Here is a 13130-nt window from a genome sequence, read left to right as displayed (position 1 = left end):
AACTGCCAAATAACTGACCATTTGTTACGTTAAGAATCTTCATCATAAAAAATATTGTCAATAAACAACTTATTGTATCAATCTCTTTCTACCTAGAGAAGGCTAAAGATGCAACATGGAAACAAATGTCTCCTCAAATCATCCTCGAAATTTTAGAACAATTAATATTATGATCTTTTTCCTTGCCACGACATCGTCTACTGTTGGTTACCAAGTCATGCAGGCATAGCAGCTCTTAGCAAATCGTTACCTCCACTGTTTATCCCGTACAACGAGTGGGGGCACGGGTGGCGTCTAAGGCGCCGCGATTCGCTGTGCAGAGTTGCGTCCCTTGGGCACGCCAGAAACCTATCATTTTGGGTTCGAATCCCGGTTCGCCCCGATTATGTCTCTAGGTTTGTCAGCACCATACCCGTGCTCGTGGGTTTCACCGAGGTGGTAAACGTCTGAGACCTGCATCACTTCGGGCTTTCCTCCCACATTAAGCTGACACGCCGTGATATAACTGTAATACTGATAAAAGCGGCGTTAAACCCAACTCATCCACTCACTCACTCACCGTACAGCGTTTTCAAACCAACCATCAAAAGTTATACTCGGGATCTCATGCAAAGGAGGTGGGTCCCCCAGGTAGGAATCAATAAACTTCATGAATTTAAACCAACAGTCCGTTATACCTGCTTCGGTTGTCAGTCAATACATGATGAGGTCAGTGTACGACGGTGTCGTATTGGCCAGGGGCGGTCGGGTAGCCTAGTGGTTAAAGCGTTCGCTCGTCACGCCGAAGACCCGGGTTCGATTCCCGACATGGGTACAATGTGTGAAGCCCATTTCGGATGTCCCCCGCCGTGTTATTGCTGGAATATTGCTAAAAGCGGCGTAACACCATACTCACTCACTCACTCGTATTGGCCGCAGTATTTAACCCACGAATATTTGCTTAAAACAGATGAGGACGAACCTCGTAAGTGTATCCCTTGTGTTGCAAGTAGATGTTTTTTCCCGTGTCAGAGGGTAGTCTTAGCTACTTGAAAGAAACGGGTCCGTATCATAAATTTAAGATATGTATGGTGATAATTAATTGCTTTGTTTTTAAATTTGGAGTAATGCTTTCGTCAACAAAGATGATTGAAGGCTCTGCCCAAGAGGTTAAAGTACTGTAAAATGACTGTCCCTCTTGTGACACGTAATTCCTATCATAATCAATGTTACTCTCATCAACCAGTATTTAAAGCAAACTCATTGGCTAGTAGTGTGCACAACCACCAGTGGCTTAAGTGATGACGTAAATCCTCCTGGGGTATTGTGCAGGAAGCCTAGGCACCGTAGGTCCTCATAGTCCACAGCGAGATGGCCTAGCTTTGGGTACTGGTGTCTTATCACCCGTGATTTAATCAGCTGTAGATAATATCGTTATGCCCAAATATGTTTGACAAATAAGTTTTAAATATAACTTTGTAGTCATGACTGAATTGTATATAAATATCAACTTGATCTCGTCACTAGTTGGCTGAAATAATGCTGATGATACGTTAAATTTTAACTCACTCACTCACTATAAGATACTGACAAACTCGAGTTTCTTCGGCTGCTGGTGTCTTGAATTTCCAGAAACATAATTACTCATGCTGGTATTTCTGAATGAACAATGTTTGATTTTTCTCGGGTATTGTTTGAAAAAATAATTGAACATTATAAAACATATAAATTAAACATCTTACATTACAATCGCCAGCGACTGAAAGGATGGTGTAAATTCTGCTAGGGTCCATGCATGTAGCAAAGGTACTGTAAGTCCTCATGGACTCCAGTGTGGTGATCTACCTTCAGTGGCTGGCGATCTATAGCTCATTTTTATCTTGTATTGTTACGTATGGAGTTATATTTAAATGATTATCAGCTGGTTTTAAATAAAATCTGTGATAAATCTAGCTATTTTACTGTACTTCGACGACAGGTTTTTATGGTCCCAATATATGTATTTTGAATATAGTACTTTTTCTCGTCACGATATGGCTGAAATAATGCCGATGTGACGTTAAATTTCAACTCACTCACTCACTATAACTTAAACACTTACCGCCATCGTCGAGGAAAGCAGTTATCTGATGTCCGAACTTGTGCTTGTGTCGCGTCTTCTATCTGAAGAAAGGCGCAAAGAACAGCGCCCTCTAGAAGATGTCAGTTTTGAGGACCGTTCCTTGAAAAAGACTTCCGAAAAGTTACCCAAGGTTGTGACAACCTAAGGCCAACGTAAGAAATCTGACCGCGACATTGCCAACGGGCCAACTTCTGAATGCTAATTTGGGAAGCATTGTGGAGACGTATGAACACATTTACTTACTGCTGGTTCCAAAAGTTTCTCAAACTTAGGATATACATAAAAGTAAATTCCATCTGCTGAACCCGGAAGGAGACATCCCTGGATGAGGAAGACCACAAGCAGGAGAATGGGAACGCCCACTGTGACATACACAACCTGTACAAAATAAAGAATTGTCCAAAGATGTGTGCCGTTGTAAGTTTAATAAGAACAATGCCAGTTACAAACACATGTATGACGCTACACTAGACCACATGTGAAGCTAGAAATAGAAATATTCAAAATGTGCATTATTTATAATCTTCTCAACAACGTGCTCAGGTCCAAAGAAAATGGAACTGGCGAATTCAATATTTGTCTCAATAATTGCTGTAAAGATTACAGTAATGATCAACTGTTCAGGACACGTAAGTATTCATAGCTTTACAGAAAACACGCATCAGTCCTGTAACTTGTGCAACATATAACAGCTTTAATCATACTACGTTTTACTGCGATAACTAGACGTATATAAACTGCACCGATACTGGTTACTTGCCTTTCCTGACACTCTGATCCCTTGAAAGATGAATAAGAACATGATCACACAGGTAACTCCCATTAACCCAACTAGGGGCCAGCGCATACCACCAAGATGTTCCAGGCCATCAGTCATCTGTAACGCCTGGAATCTGGGAAGGATAAACATCACTGGAGATGAATTGCCGGGGAAAAGAAAGCCAAAACCTTATTTGATTTGACCTAAACATTACGAACGTTATCACTAGGACGTAAGCAGTTGTCAAGGGTCTTCAAACGTAAGGTGAAAAAAACACAATGAAGATACCCGTATCAAATACATCACCCTCGAAAATTTGTTTCCTTTTCAACCAGCATCAAACAGGGGTGTATACTTTCTTTGACCCTGCAGATTATGTTCTAAACCCTTTAAAACTACAGTAATGTGTTCTAACTCACACCCTAAAATTGAAAATGGTATCTTTTAAAAGTACTTAAACGTCAACATATAGCACATAAAGACAATAAACCAGATGCCACCAGTTTGGGACAGGATTTGGATTCACAGATATGATGTTTGTTTGTTTAATACTACACTCAGCAATATTCCAGCTATATGACGGCGGTCTGTAAATAATCGAATCTGGACCAGCCAATGAGTGATTGACATCATGAGCCTCGATTCACACAATTGGGATACGATGCCATGCGTCAACCCAGTCAGCGAGTCTGACCTGCCAATCCCGTAAAACGCCTCTTACGACAAGCACAGTCGCTTTTTACGGCAAGCATTGGTTGCTGAAGACCTATATTCTACCCCGATCTTCACGGGTACACACTTATGATACGCACCATATACGCAACTCTATATTGAATTGTAATGAACCAAAATAGACAAATTCAGTAATTTCTTTCATATTCATGATGATTCTAGTCAGTTCCTCAGTTTGTGCTTCAGTGCAAATCACACCAAAAGGTGCAATGCCGATCACTATTAGTTTTCACAACCCAATTTGTATTACCACGTGAAGATCCGATGGTAGAAAAGATCTTCAGAAACCCATGCTTGCCGTAAATGGCAACTGTGCTTGTCGTAAGAGGCGACAAGCGGGATCTGGTTGTCCGGCTCACTGACTTGGTTGATTCATGTCATCGTATCCCAACCGAGTGGATTGATGGATTTGCGTTAAACAACAAACAAACCAAACCAAACCCTGCATAACGTCATTGATCATTTTGGAAAACGCATGCTCATACACCCATAGTTCTGGCTTTATAACATTTCGGATGATGAAACGTGGATGTTTATTATAATAACAGTTACAGCAAAATTTGAAACCACCATGAACAAACCTCCAAAACTCTTCTGCAGCAGTCATACCCGGGACTGTTTCAGTGACATTGGTGAAGTTACTGTGACTGAGGCCAGTAACATTAGCTACTGTACTGTTCGAGGTGCTTATGTTGCTATTTGCTATACATGCAGGGGTGTTCCAGGAGTTGTCACAGCTGGCCCAGGGAAGCTTGTCGAGGAACGAGTGGTAGAAGTAATACATAAACCAGGCGAATATCGCCATGTAGTAGGTGACATACAGCCACATCACCACAGCAATCCCAAAACCAATGCCTGCAAAACGTGAGAGTCACTTGAGTTTGAGTTTACCATATATTATATTGCCATATTTTTATATTTCATGACCTAAACAACACCATACTAATTCGGTAAATCGATTGGGTCTGTCATTAGAATTCAGCCACGCCAAGTTTACAATCGCCTGTTTTTTTTGTTTTACACAACACTCAACAATACTCAGCTATATGACGGTGGTAATATACCATCACGCCACAATACCGTTTTACCTAATATGCGAAATTTTGTTGCAGGAAACACCAGAGCAACAAACGTTAGCATGTCAACATTGTTTCAATGAGTGAGTGAGTTAATATTTAAAGTCACATCGGCAGTATTTCAGCCATATCGTGACTTGAACAAGTTATGCATTTATGTTATATATTTAAGCTGCCATCGAAGGACAGTACAACAACCAGCAATATATCACAGATTATAGTTTTAAAACTAGTTTCAGAACAATAAAATAATCAGATACAATACAGACGATACAATATAAAAACGGGCTGTAGATCGCCAGCAGCTGAAGGTAGACCACCATGCTAGGGACCATGGGGACTTACAGTACTTTTGCTACCTGCTACGCAAGAGACCTGCATCAATTCGAGCTTCCCTACCACATTATAGCTGACATGCCGTGTTATAATTGAAGCCTGCTCAAAGCGGCGCTTCACGCAACTCACTCTGGAGTGTCAAGTCCATCCGCTCAATATTGTTAAACCTGTGAAGATCCGGGTTAGAATAGGTCTTCGGCAACCCATGCTTGCCGTAAATGGCGACTAACGGGATCGGGTGGTCAGGTTCGTTGATGTGGTTGGTGCATGTCATCGTATCCCAGTTGCATGGATCGATGCTTATGCTGTCTATCACTGGATTGTCTGTGTCCAGACTCGATTATTTACAGACCGACGCCATATATGTATCTGGCATTTAAGTTTCCGTTTACCTTTAAATGGTGGACATAAGTTCCAAACGTTGATAGGTCCACTTTGAGAGAGCTGACCAATCACCATCTCCAAGAACACACAGGGAATAGCGCCGATGAAAGTGAAGACAATATACGGTATCAGGAATACTCCTGAAAGAAAATCGTCTTATTTCAGATAGCACACTTATGACAAACATATCTGACAAGAAAGGAAAACACTAATGTCAGAATGATTTTCTATACTATAAACGTATTGTTAACACGACTGTGTGTTTCATTAACGTATGTCGCTCTCTGAAAAATGAGCTTACATATATGTCTACTTTTGTTAAAAAATAGACCTCCATTGCTTTGTCCTCAACATGTGGTAGTAACCTAACTGTTGTACTGTCTTTTATCGAAAGATAAACTTAAAAGGACTATTTGTTCTCATTGCCTTATGGCTGGAATATTACCGATATTCACTCACTCTCATTCCTCTCTCGATCAAGGTTTGTTTGTTTGTTGTTTAACGCCGCACTCCACAATATCCCAGCAACATGACGGAGGCCTGTACATAACTGGGTCTGGACCAGACAATCCAGTGATTGACAGTATGAGCATCGATCTACGAAATTGGGATCGATGACATGCATCATCTAAATCAGCAAGTCTGTACCCGATCCCGTCAGTCGCCTCTTACGACAAGCTGGGATAGCTGAAGACCTATTATATCTACCCAGGACCTTCACGGGTTATTTAACGTGAACCTTGAAAATGACGTCACGGTCACCATATTCACGACTGGCGTCTTGAAATCCTCGATTTACAACTTAATGCCAACTATGTGAAGCTTGGTTGGTTTGTTGTATAACGCCGCACTCGTCAATATTCCAGCTACATGACGACGGTCTGTGAATAATCGAGCCTGGAACGGACAATCCAGTGATTGATATCATGATCATCGATCCACGCAATTGGTTTGGTTTAGTTTGTTGTTTTATGCCGCACTCAGCAATATTCCAGCTAAATGACGGCGGTCTCTAAATAATCGAGTCTGGACCAGACAATCCAGTGATTGATACCATGAACATCGATCCACACAATTAGAATCGATAGCGAGCCTGACCACCCGATCCCGTTAGTCACCCTTTACGGCAAGCATGGGTTGCTGAAGTCCTATTCTACCCCGGAATCTTCACGGGTCAATTGCGTGGTGGATTCCGGGGTAGAATAGGTATTCAGCAAACAAACAATCAAGTGGGTGTAACCGATATTTGGCCTTTTTGCATGTAATTTGATTATACCCACGTGGGTGTCCCACTTCTTTTGCATTAGATCTCCCGAATCTTCACAGGTGGAAGTCTATCGAAAATACTTAAGAATTTACCCAAATGAACTCACACAAAGTGAAAGTCAATTCTAATAATGTTTTATATATTCCTATGTTGTACCTCGAGGGACGTATTATACAATTTCATTCAGAACGTGTAATGCGGAATATAATAGTTCACCAAAAGGAGAGCGTATTTATGCTCCACATGCTCCACAGAAACATATCTTGTAGTTTGGTTGCAACCACAAAAATATCCTGCAGTAAGTCAATCACAGTTACAGCGCGCCATTATAAATATTCATCTAATACGGGACGTCAAAATGACAGCCACGATAAATGTGACGGAGAGGTTTCCGAAGTTCTTCATGAACCTGTGGCGATTACACAGCGATGACGTGTTCGTCATCATTGATCAGTTGGCCTATCATTGAAAGGTGATTATGAATATGTGCCAAATAGAGACTAAAGTACATTTATAGATTGCTGTGGAATGTGGCTTGTTAGTCTAGACATAGGCCTTGTTTGGATGTGCCTTACTTTCTTTTGTTCACTTGGATGGGTCATAACGCGGAAATATTTGAACGGGAATTCACTCTCTGACGTATCTAAATGTATGCTAAGTTCGAGATTAAAGTGTCTAAATGATAAAAAACCACGCTGCTGTATTTCGTCGTCAGTCGCCTCTTCAGACAAGCATTGTCGCCTTTTACAGCAAGCATGGGTTGCTGAAGACCTATTCTACCCCGGATCTTCACGGGTCGCCACACTGAACTGATCATTCTGAACACAATATGGACATACACTGGTTATTAAATAGTCCAGCAATATATCGACAGGATATGTGGACATGAAGGTGCACCAGATTACAGGGTTCACATTGTACTCATATGGGACATCAAACCGAATGTTAGCGTGACGAAATAATGCTTTAATTACCACATTCACGAAAGCATTACTTGAATGCGCTGTTTAATATTTGGACAAAAACACAAAGATGCACTGACTTAAATCTACTGACGACAGTTGATGTATACAACACATTAACTACACACTAATACAATTAGCTGTCTTACTGACCGTCTGTCTGATAGTAATAACCTGTTCAGTACGAGCTAAACGTGTATAAATGTACGCTCTACTGCTATATCACATTGACAATGAGCATATGTTACGCACAGTGAGTGAGTGAAGTAAAATTTTAAGTCACATTGGCAATATTTCAGCCATATCGTGACTATCAAGGGTCAAACATAATAAATAAATTAAAAACCTGCCAACGAAGGACAGTAAAATAACTAGACTTATCACAGAAATATATTTAAAAGTAGTATGTAATCATAAAGTGAGGTAGAAGGTAGATCACCATACTAGGGACCATGGGGACTTTAGCTGCATGGACCCCAGCCTGATTTACATCTTCCCGTCAGGTGTTGGCTATTATTGACAAATTTAGCCAAATTAAAAGAACATATATTCTACGATTAAAGGAGAAGTAGTCAGGAATATTCTTTGGATGGCATGGACTTACGATATCCTCTCCGGGGAACAATAATTGTACAGTACGTCAACCCCCTTCGAGAATACAGCCAGTAACAAACTCAGATATAAATTCATACTATCAATTCTAAAATTTATTTTTGTACAAAACATCATCAAAATTTATTCTACCATGAATTTGGAATTTACTAGATTCTGATTGGTCTATCAGAGGCTATTAAATCACAATAAACCCCCTCTGATTGAAACAGCTGGTTTAACGGCCTCTTTACCGCGTAAGGATATGCATGTGCACTTTGTTCTTGCCAATAAAGATGGCAGAGCTCACAAATTCCGTGTCAGTGGGAACTTTTGATATAGGAAGTTTTGCCGATGTCTATTTCGACCCTGCATTTGAATGGAGTGACGATGATTTTGACATAATACTCTACAATCTGGACAATCCTGGTGACTATAATAACACAAACATCTTCAGAAATATGTTTTGAAAAAATCAGTTGAACAAACACGTAAACGACATGTGTCGTCTGCTGCTCAATCTATCATATCATGATGTAAACACACACACACACACACACACACACACACACCCCTAACAAAAAGAAAATTGTGATGAAATTGTGAAAGATGGCATTGTCTTTATTGACAGACGTGAAGGACACGCCGCCGAAAAGGCAAAAGCCTGCCGCCGAGCGCCCCCCTAATGAAGAAGTACCCGAATGCTCGGACAAAATCAGCCTAGGTAATATTCAATTTGTCAAAATAAAAAGACATTTAAATACATTTTGGGGAAGATGATTTGAAATAAAATCAGTTTGCTAGACATTAAATTTTTTTATGTAAATTATTTACAACAGATGCTCAGCTGGCGAGGCCTAGAGGTGACGAAAAGACAGCGACGAAAAATTTCTCATCTTGACAACATATTCCTAGACGGAAGAGCAAAAAGTACCCTAAGGGCCACAAACTGGGGAATACATATTTTCAAACGTAAGATAACCCAATGTTTAAGTTTATATGAATATAATTTAATGTACGAATGTGCAGAAATGACAATAATAAATTTACATCAAATTAATAAAAGTGTTCCAATCTTAAAATGTATCTCTTACCTGTTTAAAAGTTGCTTACCTGATCACATGAATATGACTATTATTTCCATTGTATTCAGAATGGCTTACACAACACGGTATGGTAAATCCGTGGAATTTGAGGGGCCTCCGGCTGAGGAACTGTGCAAACTTTTGAAGCACTTTTATGCGGAGGTTCGCAATGTGGATGGCCAACATTATTCCAAGTCATCCTTCGTTGGTATGAGAGCAGCAATTCACCGTCATATTCGCGCTCCTCCACATGATCGGAACATCAACATATTGCAGGATAAGGAATTGCACACTGCGAATAACGTGTTTCTCGACATGTTGCGTAAACTAAAAAAACGTGGCCTAGATAATGCTACGCACCACGATGCCATATCCCCTGGGGGTTTGTCCAAGATTCGCGATTTTCAGTCAGTAGACAAGCCTGTGTGAGTCTTCAGCAAAAAGTATGGTTTGACCTCACCCTTGGGTTCGGTCGTAGGGGTTGTGAAAACCAGAGGGGGTTGTCTGTGCATTCATTTGCAGTTGAAACAGATGATGTACAAAAAACCATTCCGGGGGGTTGCAGGATAAAGTGCAGGGAAAGCCACGAATTTATGCAACAGGGACCCAATCATGCCCCGTAGCAGCTTTAAAAAAATACCGTTCCAAACTAAATCCAAGTAACATGGCTTTTTTTCAACTCCCGCGAAAACATGTGCATGAAACTGATGGTACATGGTACACACTAAAACCCCTTGGTCACAACACAATCTCTCTAAAGATGAAAGTAATTTCCACACAATCCAGCTTGAGCAAGGTGTATACGAATCACTGCGTCAAAGCCACAACTGTCACTCTCCTCTCGCATGCCGGTGTTGAGGCGCGCGAAATTGTAAAATTAACAGGTCACAAAAATCAGCAGTCGTTGATGTCTTACAACACAGACTCTTCCTCAAGCCAAAAGCGGCAATACTCGGGTATTCTCCAGGGTATCAGAGTGAACAATACTTCGAATAATCAGGTAAACATGTCACAACAATTTCACACTTAATGTCTGGTCCGTACCAACTCTCCAACTGCCATGTTACTATAAATAACTACTTTCGGGAGTAGTGTTTGATCGAGTGCATTATGACTGTGGGGAGAATGGGTGTATTCGAATTCTGTTTGAAGCTCTCTGTGAATTTTTTCACTGAGATAGTATTTGAAATGTAAACATAAGATAAGGTAATTTGTGAATAAATTAAAACATTGTTATATATATTTGTCTTCTGTTATTGTTTTAAGTTGCTATTATAAAGAGCCTTCCACCCCTATGGGAAAGTGAATTCATCTTCTCATATATGGGGTGTCCTGCTCACTCAACAAAACGTTGCACCTCGAAGAGTTCTATCTAAAAACCGGTCATGGTAGAATGGAGATTAACCTACTGTGTTTTCAATGTAGAGCTAGGTTACCTGTAGATTTAACCGCAATAAATTTAACATTTGAAACCTCACGCTACGCGTTCGGTTTCAAATTCAATTTAGTGCAACAGGTAACCTAGCTCTACATTGAAAACACAGTATCTCCTAATAATACAATTCTATTTCTTTTAAAAACCCAGTGATTAAAGGAGAATTAATATTATTAAAAAGATCCTTGAGAGATGATGATTTGAAATATGTATCCCTTGTGATAGCAAAATCAATACAGTCAAGCAGGACAAACCTGACCGTGATTCTCTCATCACAAGGGATACAAAACGGAGTGAATCCTCTCCTTCCAACAAATATTCATGTGTGTATCTACTATGGCAAATACGACATCGTCGTTAAATGACTTCTTCAAATCTGGACAACCCAAGTAGGAGCAACCAATATTTGGTTTAATTTCATGATATTTACAGGTATCTACTTTGGTATCCAACTTCTATTGCATCAGATCTCGGATATATGATCCGATCACGGGCGTGTAATCAGTATATGGCATAAGAAGTGGTGTCACAGATTCGTTGAGTGCTGCTTTAGCAGCAGCAACGGCCATTGTATTACCAATGATAACAACAAAAGACGATGTCGTATTGGCCAGCAGCAAGATCATTATATAATTTAATAATTTCAATTACATTTCTGCTTAGCTGGTTTACCCATGTATTTTAGAGTTGTTAAAATTGCATGGGATTCAGCTGTAAAAATGGAACAGTTATCCGATAGTATTGAGGATATAGTCCTGAATCCAATGACAGTGGCGCATGCAACTGCGGCACCATCCTTGGATCCATCTGTAATTATAGATTTGTATGTATTATATGTGCTTCGTAATTCATTGTATTGTTGTTGATAAATGAGTTGATTTGTGTCAGATTTCTTTAGTTTAGTTATTGTTACATCCACCTCTGGTTTTACCAACTGCCATGGTGGTGAAGACAGGAGTTTGGTTGGGGCTATATTTTTCAAGATTAAATTGAGGAACAGAAATATGAGATTGTATTCTGATTCTGATTCTGATGCAGTTTAGATATATTCCATAAAGATAATTTAATGCGACGTTGTTTAAGCGATGGTTCATCAGCTTCTACATACAGGCTATTGAGAGGGGATGTTCTGAAGGCACCAAGGCAAAGCCTCAGGCCTTGATGATTAATACTATCATTTACTTTGAAATTACTTTTACAGGCTCCACCATAGATGATGGAGCCATAATCCAGTTTAGAGCGGATAAAAGTTGGAGGAGGGTTTTCTGATCCCCTCCCCACTTTGAACTTGAAACGACTTTAAGAAGGTCAAGGGCTTTCAGGCATTTATTTTTCAAATATTTAATGTGTGGTAAAAAATGGTGATCGAAAATGATGTCCCAAAACTTTGCTTCCTTTTTTAACTTTAATAGAATTGCCATCTAAAGCTAGGTCTGGGTCTTTATGAGGTTTGTATTTTCTGCAAAAGTGGATACAGTTCGTTTTAGATTTTGAAAATTTAAAACCATTTTCTAATGACCATTTTTGGATTTTATTTAGACACAATTCCAGTTGCCTTTCGACAGTATTCATATTTTTGCCACGGAATGTAATTTTAAAATTATCCACGAATAGAGAGCCATCAATTGAATCATTTAACACCTTAGATAGGCTATTTATTTTAATACTAAACAACATGGCAGACAAACTACTGCCTTGTGGGACACCCTGGTCCTGATTATAATGATTAGACAGGGTTGAACCCACACGAACTTGAAATAGTCTGTCGGATAAAAACGTGGATATTAATTGAGGCAAACGGACTCGTAATCCAAAGTCATGTTAATATTTTAAAATACCGTGCTTCCATCACTGCAAACACGAAAACGTCGTTTTTTTCCGTATATGGTCATTGGACGGAAAAACGACGTTATTTGGACGTTTTCAAACCATCGTTTTTCCGTCCAAATAACGTCGTTATTTGACATCGGAATTTACTGGGAGAGAACGATAGCGTTAAGCTCCTCCCTTTCTTGATTGACATTGTCAATCAAGCAACAGCGTCTACCGGTGTTTCTACTTCTCAGATTTCATTGGTCAGTCCCCGCGTGTTAGATTACAGGCCCGCGTTTGACGCTGCACTCGAAGCGCTTAGCGGAAGTACTGAATTCAATCGTTCTAAGCATGCGGATTACTTAATGCCTTGACCACATTTTCCGTTCTGTGCATGCGTGATTTCGCGTATTGTTTCCTAGATTTAATGTCACCACTATTTGACAATGTTTCCTAAACCCAGTCACGTGAAGGTTCGGAATCGTAACGAGTAACTCCATTTAAATTGAAGAGGATCCCCAGTGATATGGGAGATTCCAAGATGAAACTATTCTATGGCTATCTAGGCTGCCACCCAAACCGATCTAAA

At 40.0% G+C, this 13130-nt stretch overlaps 1 protein-coding gene across 1 annotated transcript in view; it reads right to left on the bottom strand.

Moving 5' to 3' along the window:
* The window catches only part of LOC139465144 (sodium- and chloride-dependent glycine transporter 2-like), a 53524-nt gene that overhangs the window by 8142 nt on the left and 32252 nt on the right, over nucleotides 1–13130 (bottom strand). The window contains exons 2-5 of the mRNA XM_071246834.1: nucleotides 5398–5529; nucleotides 4175–4448; nucleotides 2862–2994; nucleotides 2345–2479 (exon numbers count right to left, since the gene is read on the bottom strand). Of these exons, the coding sequence (XP_071102935.1) occupies nucleotides 2345–2479; nucleotides 2862–2994; nucleotides 4175–4448; nucleotides 5398–5529 (674 nt within the window). The remainder of the gene's footprint in view (nucleotides 1–2344; nucleotides 2480–2861; nucleotides 2995–4174; nucleotides 4449–5397; nucleotides 5530–13130) is intronic.

The sequence above is a fragment of the Haliotis cracherodii genome, unplaced genomic scaffold (assembly GCF_022045235.1).
Source record: "Haliotis cracherodii isolate W230 unplaced genomic scaffold, xgHalCrac1.p SCAF_17, whole genome shotgun sequence".
Taxonomy (NCBI): domain Eukaryota; kingdom Metazoa; phylum Mollusca; class Gastropoda; order Lepetellida; family Haliotidae; genus Haliotis; species Haliotis cracherodii.
The sequence above is the reverse complement of the archived record's forward strand: the minus strand, read 5'-3'. Positions and strand labels throughout refer to the sequence as shown.